The 17,103-nt window shown below is 38.2% G+C and overlaps 1 protein-coding gene across 3 annotated transcripts in view; it reads left to right on the forward strand.

Moving 5' to 3' along the window:
* Nucleotides 1-17,103, forward strand: part of NEO1 (neogenin 1) — a 258,553-nt gene that overhangs the window by 200,051 nt on the left and 41,399 nt on the right. For all 3 annotated transcript variants that reach the window (XM_034994392.1, XM_034994393.1, XM_034994394.1), the window contains exons 9-13: nt 5,292-5,446; nt 7,911-8,059; nt 8,859-8,997; nt 12,317-12,366; nt 13,269-13,416. In XM_034994392.1, the coding sequence (XP_034850283.1) occupies nt 5,292-5,446; nt 7,911-8,059; nt 8,859-8,997; nt 12,317-12,366; nt 13,269-13,416 (641 nt within the window). The remainder of the gene's footprint in view (nt 1-5,291; nt 5,447-7,910; nt 8,060-8,858; nt 8,998-12,316; nt 12,367-13,268; nt 13,417-17,103) is intronic.

The raw sequence follows: 17,103 nt of genomic DNA on the forward strand, positions 1-17,103 counted from the left end.
GAAGCTAAAGTCAGTTCGTCTTTCGTGGCTCATATTAAACCCCAGGAAGCCCTCATGCATTTTTCTCCACCTTTTTCAGCATATACAGCCTTTCTCTTATATGTGGTCGTGCCTCTAATATTGGCACTTAATTATAACACATGATCTCTTACTGCTGTAAGTTGTTACTCTTCTGCTGTTTTATGTGTATTTGTGTTGTTTTCCCAACCTGATTATAAAACCTTTGGGAGGAACCATGCCATGTGCTATGTATTCTTAGCATTGCCAAGTAGATTTCTTCATTCATACCGAAATAAGAAAGCGAAAATATCTGTTTTGGTTCGGGCCCTCACACATGAAATAGAGCTTGTGTCTCTACCAGGGTGCTTACATCTGATACACTTTGTATTTAATAACTAGATTGTCAAGTTCCACAAGGATAGGAACCTTCATCAAAACCGCTTGATTTAACACTCTTGAGAAGTCTGTGTGACTACATTTGAGCCATTTAGGTGGAGCAACTCATAGAATCATGGTTTTCTGAACATTGTACCAGATGTTTTGGGAATTATAAAGATAGAGAAACATAGTTCTAGACACAAAAAGGCAAGACATTACTACCAAATGGCATCTGTGTGAAAATTTCTCCAATAATCTTTCACATCTCACTGCTAATTTTGTAGTATTTCACAAAAGGAAAAAACACTTAGTAATTCCTCAGAATAACAAACTTCTTTCCACTCTAGGTCCTTTGCCCTTGCCGTTCCTTCTACCAAGAATGCATTTTCCTCACAAACAGCTGTTGGTGGCTTCGTATCTGTCATCTTCAGATGATGCCTCCATAAGCCTTCCATGAATACCCTCCCAACTTAGCCCCCTTCGGCCCTATCACACATGGTGTTCTGGAGCCCGTTTGTTCCCAAGCCAGCTATTAAAGTTTCAGGAAATTTTGCAGACCCTATGACGACTTCGTAGTTCAAAACAGGGCGTGGCACGAGTATTTACTGGGACAAGTACTACGAACCAGAGCTGGTTATTAAACATTCACCAGAATACCACTATCACATCACCCTGTTTTGGGGTTTGTGGGTTTTTGGTTTTTGGTGTTTTTTTTGCTTTTGTTTTGTTTTCAGAACACTTAACACGCTGAAATCTTCTCTTTTAATAACCTGTTTCTTATGTCTGCCTTATTCGATAGAGTATCGCCGGCACCTGGAACAGGGCCTGACATATAATAGCACTAAATAATTACTTGTTAAATGAATAAATTCATGAACAATCGATGGAGAAATAATAGCTTATTCAAGAAATCCTGTTGAGATAATTAACTCCATTTGGTAGAAAGAATGGAAGTTATAGCTCTGTCTTACATCATGTATAACAATAAATTATAGATGGATTAAGAGATTTTGAAGTTCATAATTGTATTAGAAGAAAATATATTTTATCACTCGAGTGTGAAAGGCCTTTAACAGAAGACAGGAAATCCAGAAGCCACAACAGGAGAGATTGACAAAGTTTATTATATAACAGTGTAAAATTCCATGTGATAAAATACCATAGACAAAATCAAACTATCAAGTGATGAGCTGGGAAAAAATTTGTACCATTTATAAAACATTGTATTGCTATCCAATCTATATAAAGAGCTCCTACAAATCATAGGTAGAAGACAAATATCCCAAGAGGCAGAAGGTACAAGTAGATGATTAGCAGAAGTTAATGGAAGGCCCATTAAAGTTAAAAAATGTTTTTGCCATTGCTCACGGCCTGGAAAATACAAAATAATACAAAAAGTGAAACTATTTTTCACTTATAAGGCTGGCAAAAATTTTAAGTTGATAATATCTAGTGTTAAACAAGTTAAAATGCTGAGAAGAAATCTGCTCTAGGCTTTTGGTGGTATAAGAATAGCCCTTGGAGAAAGTGATTTGGCAGAATTTTTTTTACCTTTTTAATGCACATACCCATCAATCCATCAATTACACTTCTAGATGTTCTATAGATAACAGATATACATATGCATAGGGCACTCATAAAAATGTTTATTGTAACATTATTTGTAAGAATGAAAAAAGGAAAGTAAGTGCCCATAATGGAGGAATGGGCACATAATTAATATATGTATATCCATATGAACTGTGATACAGGAATTTTTTAATGACGTATCTCTGTATTTTGATGTGCATGTAAATGCCCAAAGCAGTGATTCTCAGCCAGCGACAGTTTGCCTCCATCCCTCAGTGGACATTTGGCCATGTCTGGTGACATTTTTGGTTATTAAACCTCAGATGAGAGAGGATGCTTACTGTCATCCAATGAGTAGAAGCCACAAATGCTGATAAACGTCCTGCAGTGTACAGGACAACCCCTTACAACAAAGAATTATCCCACCCCAAAGCTCAATAGTGCTAAGGTTGAGAAAACCTGACATGAAGAGATCTGGTAAGATATAGGTCAGGATGTGCCACAGTTAGGTGTCAGGGAGGACAGGTTTCAAGGACAGAGAAAAACTGGGACTTTTGGATTTTTTAAAACTATATATGCTTTTGTTTTTAATGAGAATCTGTCACTTCAATTTAAAATTAACTTGTCAGGCAGGAAGACAAGGCAAGTATATATAAAGGAAGAGGAGGTGCAGGAGGATGCAATTTAATTTGCATGTCTGGTGTTTGATGGATGGGAAAGTAAGAAAGCTTAACTGGCCCAGAGTTCTGGTAGGAATTAGTAAGAGATTATAATAAAGTAGAAGTTTAGAGCCAAATGTCATAATGCCAGTAAGAATTTGGACATAATCAGTTAAGAAGGGACCATTTTAGACTACTGAGCAAGTGTGCACTGTGATTTTATTAAATAGCTTTTTTATGAGCACTATGTAAAGAGAAGAAAAGAAATGAAGTCAGAGAGACAAATCTCCTTAATCTAGGCATGGGGTAGATATGGCCTGGATGAAGGTGAGAGTAGTGACTTGAAGTGAACAGAATAAGTCTAGGGAATATTTCAAAGGAAGATTCTTGGAGACTCATGTTTTTGTCATTTAATTTGTGAATGAAATTTATGATTTCTGAATACAAGCCATGAAGGAGTAGAAAGAACACCAAGACAGAAGACTAGATCCTGCTTGTTTTGTAAATAGAATTTATTTAACCTTTATAAGCTTAGGTTTTCTCATCTAAAAAAATGAGGGTAGTAACTTCTCATCACAGACTTATAATAAGAATTCAGTGTGAGGATGGAAGCCACTACCTGCATTTACAAATCCCACTACTTGCTGCACTTGAAAAATCAGCCACCAGATGGCACAGTGTGTCTTGGTCATGAGATAATTCTTTTGGGTGCTTGAGTTTCTTGAGATTTCAAAGGGTCCTTCCTCTGCCTTTTCAACTATGAAATGTTCATTCTTTTTTAGTGTAAATAGTACTTTTCTGATATTAGCCACTAAATGTAAAATGCAGAGTAAGTTATTCCAGAAGTTAATAACATTTTAGAGATGGACGAAGCCTTAGGTATCTTAGTTGAGCCCAGGAATTGGCAAGCTATGGACCCTGGGCCAAATCAGACTTGTTGCAGAGTAAGTTATTCCAGAAGTTAATAACATTTTAGAGGTGGACGAAGCCTTAGGTATCTTAGTTGAGCCCAGGAATTGGCAAGCTAGGGACCCTGGGCCAAATCAGACTTGTTATTTTTATGACCCAGGAGCTAAGAATATTTTTTTGTGTTTTCAAATGGTTACATTTTAATAGGTTATATAAGTAACTACTTAATATTTTCCATTTTGTCTCTTAGCCTGTAAATATTTACTATCTGGCTCAGAAAGAATTAGTGAGCTTGCCAAACCAGAATTAGAGCTCTTAATGCCTAGCCCAGCACTGTCTTAATATAAAATGTACCTTTTCCTTTCTCCTTTGACTCTTAGTTACACATTCTAACCTAAGTTCCATTGCAACCTCACCCATTTATGAGAATTGCACTTTAAAACCCACCCTGGATCTTGTCCTGAAGTCAGAAGTTTTTTTCTAGACAGGCAGTTGGTTCTGGGACCTCAGACCGATCTAGAGTTAAAGCTTTTGCAGTACTAGCTAATTATTCTTTCATCTTTAAGGAATCATACGTATTACTGATTTTTTTAATTGTAGTGTTTCTATAGAAGTTTGTTCTAAGTTTTTCGTTCCCTTCACTCATTTCTCCTGGTTTTTTTTCCTTTCACACAGGAACGAACAAAAGATGTACATGATATTATTACTACACAAAGTTTACATAGAAAGCAAATTTCCATTCATGCATTCTGCACGTATCTGTGAGGCTGCTTCCACGTATGAGCATTCTGCTAAGTTCTTCTGTAATATGGGAACATGACTGAGACACTTCAATTTAAAGTAAAAGAGCGCTCCCCCCAGCTATCTTTCTCAAGATAGTTCCAACTTTTTGTTTAAACTGTTACGTACAGTGAGCAAAACTGACCTAATCTGTGCTCTCACATGGAGCTTGTAGTTGGGTGACGTGTAAAATCCCATACTTTCTTTTAGACAGTGATCATTTGTGATCAGAGCAACTGTCAGAAACTTCAGAGTGTAAGAAATCAGCTGATACCTCCTTTTAAATCTTGTGATTTAGAGGGTTAGCTCGAGAGAAAATACCTGTCGATATCTCAGGTATCTTTGAGCAATAGCTTTTGGTGCTATAGTTACCCTGCTCTGGTGGACCTAACATTATATATGGACAGGGACTCTATGAAGATGATGTGGGTTCTGTTGGTTTGTTTTGAATTAAAATAAGGTAGTTTTAAAAACTATAGGAAACTACTGAAAAACACTTAAATCTCTGAAATGTAAACGTTCACATACAATCAGGCAAATCTGCATAAGGTCATGTAGAACTAAACAAATTTTAATCCGTGATTTCAGGGAAAATTACCAATATCTTAAAGTAAGAATTTTAATGCGACCCGATTATGTAATTTCAAGTAATTTTGTCCACAGAGTGGTTTTGGACCTTTTTATTACTCTGTCAGGATAGATACAGATCTCTCCTTTCATGATCGACAATCCTTTAAGGCCAGCTATTTGTCTAAAACAAATGAATTCTTCCACAATATTTGTTGAAAACTCTTGTGTAATATAAACTGGTTTTTATTATAGTATGTACAGTAGACTGAGTATAATTATGGACAACCCTCAGTTTGTTTCCCGGAGTCAAGAGTTAAGATTTTGATATGGCATTTATCTATAGGAATTGGAATGAAAATGAAACTGCACATTCTAGAAGTATTCCTAATCAATGCTGTTTCTTTCCACACCCCTCTTTGCCCAAAGGGAACGTGTTGAGAATACCAGTCGCCCAGGAGAAATGCAGGTAACCATTCAAAACCTAATGCCGGCGACTGTGTACATCTTTAGAGTTCTGGCTCAAAATAAACATGGCTCCGGAGAGAGTTCAGCTCCACTCCGAGTAGAAACACAGCCTGAGGGTAAGTCTTCCACCTGTCTGTCAGCCCTACCTGTATGTAGACCATAGGAAGGTCTGCCTTTCATGTAGCCTCATGTACCATAACAGTGCAGAAGGTACCAGTTCCTTGCCATCGAGGACCTTATGAATTAGTTAGGGGAGATCAAAGTAATTCACATCAAACAGTGGCAAACAGTGTAAGGCAATAGGACTCTGCTGATACACACTCAGATTTTATTGATTCTTTAAGACCTGGCTCAGATGCCTTGTAGACTCTTTCCCTGTGGTCCCACCTATATGATATTGTACCTCTGTAATTCTAAGGAAAGTAGGCAGTACAATCATTTCTTCAAGGAGTTTGATTAGAAGAAAGAGACTAATGTAGATGGAACCTGATTCTCTTGAGGGTATTTTAGGGTTGGAAAGTGGCTATAACAAGTTTTAGCAAAAGACAAATTAATGGAAAGAGATTTGTACTTCATCTGAAGGTATTCAGCCTATGGCAGGAGAGGTGCAAGTGCTGAAGTCAGCCCTCAGAAAATATTTTACATACTTAGCTGAACAAACCAACTTAAAATTTTTTCCATTTATTATGCCACTGTGCAGGTGAAATGAAAGAATTTCTTAGTGCCTTTTTAGGATCATATTTGTTTATGTGTATCCAATGAATATATTGAAAGTTATTTCAAGGGAATCGGGGGATTGTTTTGTTTTCCTTCCCCTTTAATAACTTAGAGGAAAGTTTCCTGTAGCAGCAGAAGTGTGACAAATCCCACTTGTCAGGCTGCACAAAAAAATGCTCTTAACATTAAGTGAATAACCATGATTCATGACTAAATAAAGCAAACAACTGTCAGAATAACCACATTCAGGTTTCTCTACTTGGGTAGCAAAACTGTCAAGCTGTGGTGCTGTTATTTAAGAAAGCTTGTTTGTTTTACATTTTGCTACGTTTTTTTTCCTGTTCCTTAAATCTAATGGATTCTGTTAGAGAAACACCGGCACCAGAGAAATTGTTTTTAAATATAGAATGTCTACCAAAGTGTAGGCATAGGCAACCTCTGGAATTTGTGTATAAATTGGTGCTGGAACTTGTCACAAGTTCATCAGTTAGATGAAAAGAATGTAGTAAAGAGGTACGGGAACTGTTGTAGGAGTTAGAGCTGGACTGTCTTCCAGTCACATACATCCCATGGAGGGCGCCGTAGTAATCTTCGGACTGGTCTGCTTGATTCCACGTGTTAGAATCAGAAAGTGTGCAGCTCCTGGCTCCACCACTCACTGACTTTCCGTCCTGTGGGAGCAGTTCTTAGCCTCTCAACCTCATCTGTAAATAGGGATGATAATAGTGTCCCTCTCATGTGGGTTAGTGCAAAGATTAAATGAGACATAATTTAAATACATGTAAAGCATTTTAAGCGGGACTGATTGTAAGCATTCAATAAATGGTAGCTATTTTAAAGATCATTATTCTTTAGTCTTATTCGCTTACTGTTTTTCTTCCATGCATACATTTATGTGTCCTTTCTAAACACAGATCTGATCATATCATGTCATATTCCTGCTCATAATTTTTCAGTAATTACCGAACACCTACAAGAGATGAGGCAGACTCCACAGCAGCACATTAGAAGCTCTTCACTATCCGGCTGTGTCCTCCTCCTCAGCATTCTCCCTCCCACATTCATTCAGTATTCACCCTGAACCACATTATACCGTCTTCTCACATGTCCTCCCCATTGACTGGAATAATTTTTCCCTTAGTATCTGAGGAAGCTGTTCCTTCTGGCTCCCCAGAAATCTTCCCAGTCCTTCCCTTGCCTACACACCCCCCTTTCAAAGCAGAGTTGTGTATTCTCTTTCTGTTTTCGTTACAGTCATTATGAAATCTGTAGGCACTTGAGACTTTTGCAACTATTTATATGTCTGAGTTCCCTCTAGACTGGGAATTCTTTGTGGGCTGGGACTCCGTCCATCACCACATCCCCAGTGCCTGGCAAAAGAAGCCTCGCTCTTTTTTTAAAGTTTTTTACTTTAATTCCAGTATAACTAACATATAGTATTATATCAGTTTCAGGTGTACATTAGAGCAATTCAGCAATTCTGTACATTACTCAGTGCTCATCAGGATACGTGTCCTCTTTAATCCCCTGAAGACTCTCTTTTTGTGATGGCTGCTTTTATGTGCTGCAGTCCTGCTGAAAAACTAGGATTTTATAAACCACAAAAAAAATTCCGCAATGTTTATTTTTTCCTTTGAATACATTTGAGATACTTCACAGATAATTTTTGGTTATAATTTGAGTCTAAAAAGGGAAATGCATTTAATCATATACTATCCTAAAACCACTTCAATCAAATCAGTTGTTTTCTCAGTTTTTATTGTTTTTAAAAACATGGCCATTAGGACGTTATTGCTGAGAATGGTGATTAAGGAGTGCAGTAAATTTCATTCGTATTTTGCTGTCTCAAAATTTTCTTTCTAGTTCAGCTCCCTGGCCCAGCACCTAACATCCGAGCATATGCAGCTTCACCTACTTCCATCACTGTCACCTGGGAAACACCATTGTCTGGCAATGGGGAAATTCAGAATTACAAATTGTACTACATGGAAAAAGGGACTGATAAAGAACAGGTAAAAGATGAAGCCTTTTTTGGTAAGATTTATTTACCTTAGAGAGAAAGAATGAGCAGGAGGAGCAGAGGAAGAAGGAGAGAGAGAATCTTAAGTAGGCTCCATACCCAGCGTGGATCCTGACACTGGCCTCCATCCCAGGACCCTAAGATAACGACCTGAGCCAAAACCAAGAGTCAGATGCTTAACCAACTGTGCCACCTAGGCGCCCCAAAGCCATTTTTCAATTGATTGATTGAAATAGTAGAGTTGAAATATAGTTCCAAAACTCAATACTTGCTTGTCTAGAAATCTCAGAATAAAAAAGTTGTATATAGGAAATGAAAAGTCAGCAGACTTCTTTCTTTCTTTTTTTTTTTTTTTAAGATTTTATTTATTTATTTGACAGAGAGAAACACAGCGAGAGAGGGAGCACAAGCAGGGGGAGTGGGAGAGGGAGAAGCAGGCTCCCCGCAGAGCAGGGAGCCTGATGTGGGACTCGATCCCAGGACCCTGGGATCATGACCTGAGCTGAAGGCAGTCGCTTAACTGACTGAGCTACCCAGGTGCCCGACTTCTTTCTTTGTACCAAGTTATATTCTGTAGTTTTTATCAGGAGGGGTCACTAAACATCAAGCAGTATTTCTCTGTAAATTGCCAGTGTTTCTGATTAATCTGCTTTGATTGTTAAGTAGTATTTTGTAAAAGGGATAAAAATCTGCATTGTATCACATGCAAAATTTGTATAGTTAATTCTTTATTTTGCAGCATTTCTTTTGGCTTGAGTTGTATACGTGTAAATTGTTTTATTTTATTCAAGGATGTTGATGTTTCAAGTCACTCCCATACCATTAATGGGTTGAAAAAATACACAGAGTATAGTTTCCGAGTGGTGGCTTACAACAAACATGGTCCTGGAGTCTCCACACAAGATGTTGCTGTTCGAACGTTGTCAGATGGTGAGTCTTTCTTCCTTTGGAACACACATGCTTGGGGGCCCTGGTAAGGTCATGGGCTTTGCTATCAAGAAGATTCAGTTCAAATCCCAGTTCTACCCCTTTTCTGGACTTTAGTTCCTTAACATGTCTGAGCATGCTTCTTTATGCATAAAATGTAGATAATACCAATTTCATTGGGTTTAAAAGATTTACTGAGAGAGGGTAGAACTTGCAGTGCCTGGTACTGAATAGTTTCTCTTGTTTTTATTTTTAGGAGGGGCTTTTGTATAAATAAATGTTGCTTGTTCATAACACAAACCATTCCAGGGCTGATGGAAGGCTGGCTTTGTTCCACTTAGCAATCATATTTGTACACCAAATAGCTCTTATTAATTCCTCAGTATTTTGTGACAGTTTCATTTCTTACCTGTGACTGAATTTCTAAGCTAAGTTATATTCATGTAACCATCACCTAGAGCAATATTTTTCAAACTATAGCTTGCCAAGGGGATTGAGTAGATCAAGACCGGCATTTTTAATTTTAATTTTTTTTTTACTATTTTTTAAATTTAAATTAAATTAATTAACATATAGTATATAATTAGTTTCAGAGGTAGAGTACAGTGATTCATCAGTCTTATATATCACCTAGTGCTCATTACATCATGTGCCCTCCCTAATGCCCATCACTTAGTTACTCCATCCCCCTGCCTCCCTCCTCTCCAGCAACCCTCAGTTTGTTTCCTGTGGTAAGAGTCTCTTATGGTTTGTCTCCCTCTCTGATTTCATCTTGTTTTACTTTCCCTCCCTTCCCCTATGCTCCTCTGTTTGTTTCTTAAATTCCACATATGAGTGAAATCATACGATAATTGTCTTTCTCTGCTTGACTTATATCACTTCACATAATACCCTCTAGTTCCATCCATGTCATTGCAAATGGCAAGATTTCATTTTATTGATGGCTGAGTAATAGTCCATTGTGTGTGTATGTGTGCATATATATATATATACACATATATATATCATATCTTTATGTATATATCACATCTTTATATATATAATATATATCTTTATACATATATAAATATATATTTATATTTATATATATATCACATTTTCTTTATATATATATATGTATGTATGTATCACATCTTCTTTATCCATTCATCTGTCGATAGATATCTTTCCAGAGTTTGGCTATTGTGGACATTGCTGCTATAAACATTGGGGTGCAGGTGCCCCTTTGGATCACTACATTTGTATCTTTAAGACCAGCATGTTTTAAAAAATATTATTATTAGAACAGAAAATAACTGTGTTTATTGCAGTTAATAAGTATATATATATTGTTTCCTAAAAGTCATAATATTTTTCAAGAATTTAGGCCTGTTTGTTTGTAGAACTTTCCTCAGTTTGGGTATGTCTAACAGGGAAATTCTATAAAAAAATAAATAAACTGGCCTGACTTCTTAAAAAATATTAGTCTCATGAAAGGAAACCAGTGCGGGGGGCAATAAAAAAAGTAAAAGGACTATTCAGAGAAAAAATGGGGGATTATCATTCTAGAATCTAGGTTAAAGAAAAAGACACATGAAATCATATAAAACGTGTATTATCTTTGGCTTCTAGATCTGGGAGTAAAATAGCTATCAAGGGCAGTATTAATGTTTGGTAGATGTACTATTATGCAATTTTAAATATTAGATATGTTATTAGTTATGGTACATAATTTTAAAAAATTATTTTGACATTTTAAAACATTAGCTGAAACACATAGCTCAGTCAGGTTCACTGCCCTGAACCTCCTTTGTAGTTTTTTCATCTGTAAAATGGGTTAGACTGTGGACTCTGAGAAACAAACTGGAGGTTCTAGAGGGGAGGGGTGTGGGGGGATGGGTTAGCCTGGTGATGAGTATTAAAGAGGGCACGTATTGAATGGAGCACTGGGTGTTATATGCAAACAATGAATCATGGAACACTACATCAAAAAATAATGATGTAATGTATGGTGAATAACATAACAATAAAATTTTTAAAAATCTATTATGAAGTTGTTTTACAAACATTTAAAATAAATAAATAAAATAAAATGGGAATAGTTATAGAAACTCCTTCGTGGAATTGTTGTAAGGATTAAGTACCTGCCATGTAGGAGCATGCAGCAAATCTTAGCTATGATGATGAAGAAGATGAAGACACCAGCAGCAGCCTTTGTCAGCTGCCTCTGCAGCTAAGTCACAGGTTCTTAACAAGGAGATGATTGGAACCATTCATAGACTTTTTTTTTCAAAACACAGTTGCATAAGTCCTACTCCACAACTTCCGTTCCTGAATCTCTGGGCTGAAGCCTGATGTTCTTTTTTAGCACAAGATAGAACATTGAGCAAGACATAGTCTCTGTCCTCCAGAAGCATATAGTGCAGTGGGCACTTAGTCATATATCTGGTCACCAAATGTCAGAGAAAGGGAGAGAAAAGTTTCCATGGATGGACTAGGAAAAAAGAGTTAAAGTCAGCATTTTGTGAGTGGAGAAGAAATTAATCAGGTTTACTTAAATTCTTTTTGCTTGCTATAGTTACTACAAAGAGGGATGCTGGAAGGTGTGTGGATCATAAAATTTGAGATAGCTCTGTCTTGTGTTCTCATATGTGAGAAACTAAAGTTATGCAGCTGTTTGTTTAACCAATAGTCCCAAACTTCTCATACTGAAATGAGTGTTCCCTGCTATAAAAGTTGCCTTGGGAAGCCAGATGGTCCCTTTTCCAAAGCTGTCAGTGTAAATATCTCTTTATTCTACTTGGGAATTGTGTTCAAAACCAGTTTAGGAACCCCACAGGAATGCAGAGCTCACTGATTTATGTACCTCATATTTTGGACTCATAACAGCATTACCTAGTACATATACTTGCCATATTCATTAGATTTGTTTCCAGAAAATTTGTGGCTCTTCCCCAAGATAAAGATATGCCATCAACAAGAATATTCAAAAGAATATGTTGAAGGTTCAGAATGTAGCTGGGGTCTAGAAAAGTTTAGAGTCACTGTCATATTCTTGAAATCAGTATCTGACTTCCCAAAGGTGCAACCTGACTTGGGTATGGATGCCTTTATAAGAATGTGTCTCATTTGTTTAAGTGAATCAACTGTGGCCACACCTTATCCACGTACTGCTATCAACATGAGGGCATTGGCAGCTAGGTTTAGACCTTTCAGTTGCATAATTAGTGTTTGACATGCGCATTTGTGTAAAGTCTGGCCAGGAATATCACATGATGCAGTGATATGTGGGTGATTGAAAAAATTTTCTTTTTTCTTTTTTTTTTTTTTTTTGCCTGTCCAGTTCCCAGTGCTGCTCCTCAGAATCTGTCCTTAGAAGTAAGAAATTCAAAGGTAAACTTTATATTGCTATTCATTTTTACTGGCATACTACTAAGTCTCAGAAGGACTTATAGAGAGGGAGATTCTATATCAAAAGAATCGTACTCAAGCAGAGAAATAAGGTGTCATAGATATTACACCTTCTAATAAAGCTGGACTTAGAAACCGACTCCGTGTTTTCTGTTTAACTTTACTGCCTTTCTCTGATGCCAAGATTAAGTTAGTCTTTCTGCAGATACATTGTAGTTTGCAAATCCTGACATTATAGATCTTAACAGTTCAGAACATTGGTGATGAGGTGGAAAGAGGTAAGTTGTTTATGATACCATGGCCCCTTAGTACTGTGAAGTGAAGGTAGACATCCGTCAGAACGGTACATAGGCTCAGACTCCCTCCTGGCCACGTCCACTATACACTGAAGGCCATGTGTGCCTCTCCAAGGCCCAAAGCCGCTTCTGGGCTACATTGACAATTGAGACACTCAGTCCTTTCAAAAAGCACCATGGGAATCCTTGTCCTTTAATTAAAAACCAGCTATTAATTAATGATTCCCTTCTTGGGAGAGTTTTAGGCAGAATTGTCTAATTTCAGCCGTTCCACAATGGAGATAGCAGAGAACCTTACACCTAACCATAGTTTACTTCATAATCTATGTGCCTCTGACCTTATATTTTCCTTCTGAAAGCTTTTCTGAGACTTTTCCCTAAATGTCTAAATACCCAGGAGAATAAGGGCCCAGAGCATACTGCCTGCAAATATAATCTTCCCAAAAAATAATTTTGAGTGATCCCTAAGTAAAACTCTGTCTTTGCACCCTGCTGCCTTATGTCAGTGAATTCAGGATAGTAATTTATAAAACAGGACTAAGCTTTTTGATATATTCAGTCTTTTCCCTATAATCTTGTCTTTCCCAGAGTATTGTGATTCACTGGCAGCCACCTCCTCCAGCCACACAAAATGGTCAGATTACTGGCTACAAGATTCGCTACCGAAAGGCCTCCCGAAAGAGTGATGTCACTGAGACCTTGGTAACTGGGACACAGTTGTCTCATCTGATTGAAGGTAAGCTGCCTTGCATGTGGGTGAAAGGTAGGAGATGGCGTCTTTCTCGGGCATTGAGTTATGCTAGTCTAATAACTACTCTGAGCGGTTGACTTAAAGTGAAAACAGTTCAGAAGAATTCGTAACGGTTCAGTCTACTTCTGACTTCATAAAAGTTAATGGAACACAATCTTATAGGTTCTGTCATCTCTGAGTGTTGAGTTTTATTTCTTTACTTGTGGTTTTCTGTATTCTCCACATTTTCTTTTTTGCATGTATATACAACAGATCTTCCTCAACTTACGATGGGGTTATGTCCCAATAAACCCATCAAAATTTGAAAATATCCTAACTCAAAAATACATTTAACACACCTAACCTGCCAAAATCATAGCTTAGCCTAGCCTACCTTAAATGTGTTCAGAACACTTACATCAGCCTACAGCTGGACAAAACCATTTAACACAAAGCCTATTTTATAACAAATTATTAGATACCTCATGTACTTTATTGAATACTGTACTGAGATTGAAAAACAGAATGTAAGTGTATAAGGAGTTTACCCTCGTGACCCCAAGGCTGACTGGGAGCTGCTCCTGCCCCTCCCAACATCACAAGAGAGGATTGTGCCTCCTATCTCTAGCCTGGGAAAAGGTCACAATTCAGAATTTGAAGTACAGTCTCTACTGCATGCGTATTGCTTTTGCATCACTGTAAAGTCAAAAAATATTAAGTTGAACCACCCTAAGTCTGTATTGGTTTTTTGCAGTCTCAAAACAAGGCAAAACAAAGCTATATAGGCCAAATATCTACTGTAAAGGTCTACAGAGGTCTACAAAATGATTTTTATAACACTGACACCACTCGTGTATGTGGCCTGAAACATTTGTGAATAGCTATAGTAGTGCAGTAGTCTTTCTTGCTACTACTTGCTACATGATAAAGTTTTAGAGAAGTCTGTCTGGGATAGCTCCTTTTGTGTAGTTTTCCCTTTATGTGCAGCAGACCAAGTGGCATATTAGGTAACAATGGGCCCTACTCCATCTCTAATATGGGCTTCCTCTGTAGATGACAGAATAGCCCCCTCTTTCTTCCCCCAGTGGGGGGAGTAGACTTGGCTCTGCAAGGGCCAGTTGGCTTTGCAGGAGAAGCATGGGAAGAAGATGAAGTGCTTTTTGCTCTTTGGATATTGGGACTGTGCTTTTAAGAATAAAGATAGATGCCCCTAAGAAACCATTTTGGGGGTTCCTAGCAGAGCTGGTAGAAGAAAACTGCAAGAATTGGAGATATTGACATCCTTATCTAAGCCCTGAGAATGAATTTCATCACCCTTGGGGAGCTCTCAGCTTCCCTTACATTGCTCCCTCCTTGGTAGAGAAGCTTGACATCAGCCACTTTCCTATGCCTCCAGGGGTCAAGTTCTTGATAGAACCAAGATCTGGGGTCAAAAAGTGTAGTGGGATGAGTTTCTAAGAATTAGGTGAGTCACTGACAGTGAAAACTTGTACTCTGGTAACTTGTAACTCTGAAAACCCAGCAAGGTTTTCTCCTTACTCTTCACCTCAAAGATGGGATTGACTTCTTTCAAAATAGGTGAATGTTTGTCTCCAAGGGTAGCTTTCAGTCTTTGAGTTTCTTCACATGAACCCACAGCTCCAAGCTGCGGCGAGTACACATGGTTGCAGTGGTGTTGCTGAGACAGCTCACTAAAGGAGCGTTACAGTACAATGTTCTCGTGTGTTCTTAAAAGCCAGTTGCCGTGAGAGACTCTGGATTCTGGAAAACAAACTGAGGGTTACAGAAGGGAGATGGGTGGGGGATGGGGTAGCCGGGTGATGGGTATTAAGGAGGGCATGTGTGGTGATGAGCACTGGGTGCTATACACAACTAATGAATCGTTGAACACTACATCAAAAACTAATGATGTATTATATGTTGGCTAATTGAAAATTAAAAAAAAAACAACAGTTGCTGATTTGACTCCGAATACAGGTAACATTTCCCATGCATAACAGTACCTGTATACCAGCTACTGTTCTTGTTGCTAATAATGTAAAAACAGAATATAGTCCTGGACCATGAGGAGGCTGTTCATTTTCTCAATGAAACGTTTGATGTGTAAGCAAAATAATCATCTTCATGGTAAAAACAGATTTTTCTTTATGGAGAAAATGATTGCATTTTAAAATCATACTTAGATTCATTTGTTTAACAGACTTTATTGAACTTGTACTAGTGTGTCCTGGTACTGGGTATATAATGGTGAGCACAGATGGACATCTTTGCTCTCTTGAAGCATTAACTTGAAGCTTGATGAGCATCAGAGAGCAGTATGGATTACCAGGATCCTGTCCTGAACCACAAATTACGTGACTCTGTTTTAGCCAGAAGTAATTGTTGTTTCTTCCTTCTGTACCACTCATGGCACTTAACACATTCTGCCATATCTTTATAATACGCATTGTGGGCCCTAGTTGAGTCTATGAACTCTGTAGGTAACCTGGGAGGAAAGGAACTCTTAGCCTTTTTACACATGCGTCTCTTGCTCACATGTGTGTGCACACGCTCCCCCCTCCCCCCCGATCTCTTGCTTGCTGTCTTACACTCTAACTCTCCCCAGAGGGGAGGGAATGATAATTTGACTGGTTGAATTCTTTCAGGACCTCAGTTGAGCCATGTTTGCCAGTAGTCCATATTATTTGTCTATTAACAGTACAAACACGTGCACAGCCTTCTCTGGCACTTTCTGCTTCAGTGTATGCAGGGAGGTGACAGGTAAACTGACAGGCCCAGCCATGTGGCTTCTCCTTCTGCCTTGCTTGTTGCTTTCTTATGGGCAGACAGCTTCAGGATGGGCCTGCTGGGAACCATACCTCCCATCTCTTCTCTCACCACGTGACAGGATTCATTCACTGAGCCATCCTGCATCCTGGCCACGTTCTCTCTCTCTCTGTGGTTCTCTCCTTAGACCTTCTGTACAATGCTGCTGGCCAGAGATCCCAATATGTCAATATGGGGAGGTAGGATCATTTCTCATAACCTTGTAAGATGTAACGCAATATTTAGTATGTAAGTGCTCTAAAGATGTATACACGTGAAGTGTACACTGAAAAATAGTTAAGATGGTAAATTTTGTTGTGTGTTTTAACATAAAAAAAGAAAAAAATGGATGCATGAATTATCTGAATAGCTGACCATATTATTGGCTGTTGCTCTACTTTGTAGGGTAGACTTTTACATGTGGATTTTTGTTGCCTTCAGTACATTGGTAAATTTATTACTCATAGTCATTACGAAAAATTGCATACAAGAAAGGCTTTATTCCTCTTATTGTATATACTTATGGGTAGGTAAGCTGTTGTGAAATAGATTTGTAGGCCTACTCTTGTCACGGGGTGGCTCCCAGAACAGAGGTGAGGTAACCCAGCAGGAATTACATCTTTTAATTCCTTTCCATCTTGGGTGTCTTCTGAGACCAACTGACTTTGTTCCATTGTCATGACTCTTTCATTATCCTTGACCTCTTTTTGACCTTAGCTTCCTTAGTAACAAAATGAAGGGATTACGTTAAATGATCTCTGAGGGGCCTTCAAGCTCTTAATAAAAAAAGGATCTGTAATCTCCCGGGAACTCTGGTCACTGGTTTTCCTCTTGAATGTATGGGCTTCAGCCTCTGCTGGAGATGTGGGAGCTCGGCTGTGCTGTGGA

The sequence above is a fragment of the Mirounga leonina genome, unplaced genomic scaffold, assembly GCF_011800145.1.
Source record: "Mirounga leonina isolate KUSES-001 unplaced genomic scaffold, KU_Mleo_1.0 Mir_91, whole genome shotgun sequence".
Taxonomy (NCBI): domain Eukaryota; kingdom Metazoa; phylum Chordata; class Mammalia; order Carnivora; family Phocidae; genus Mirounga; species Mirounga leonina.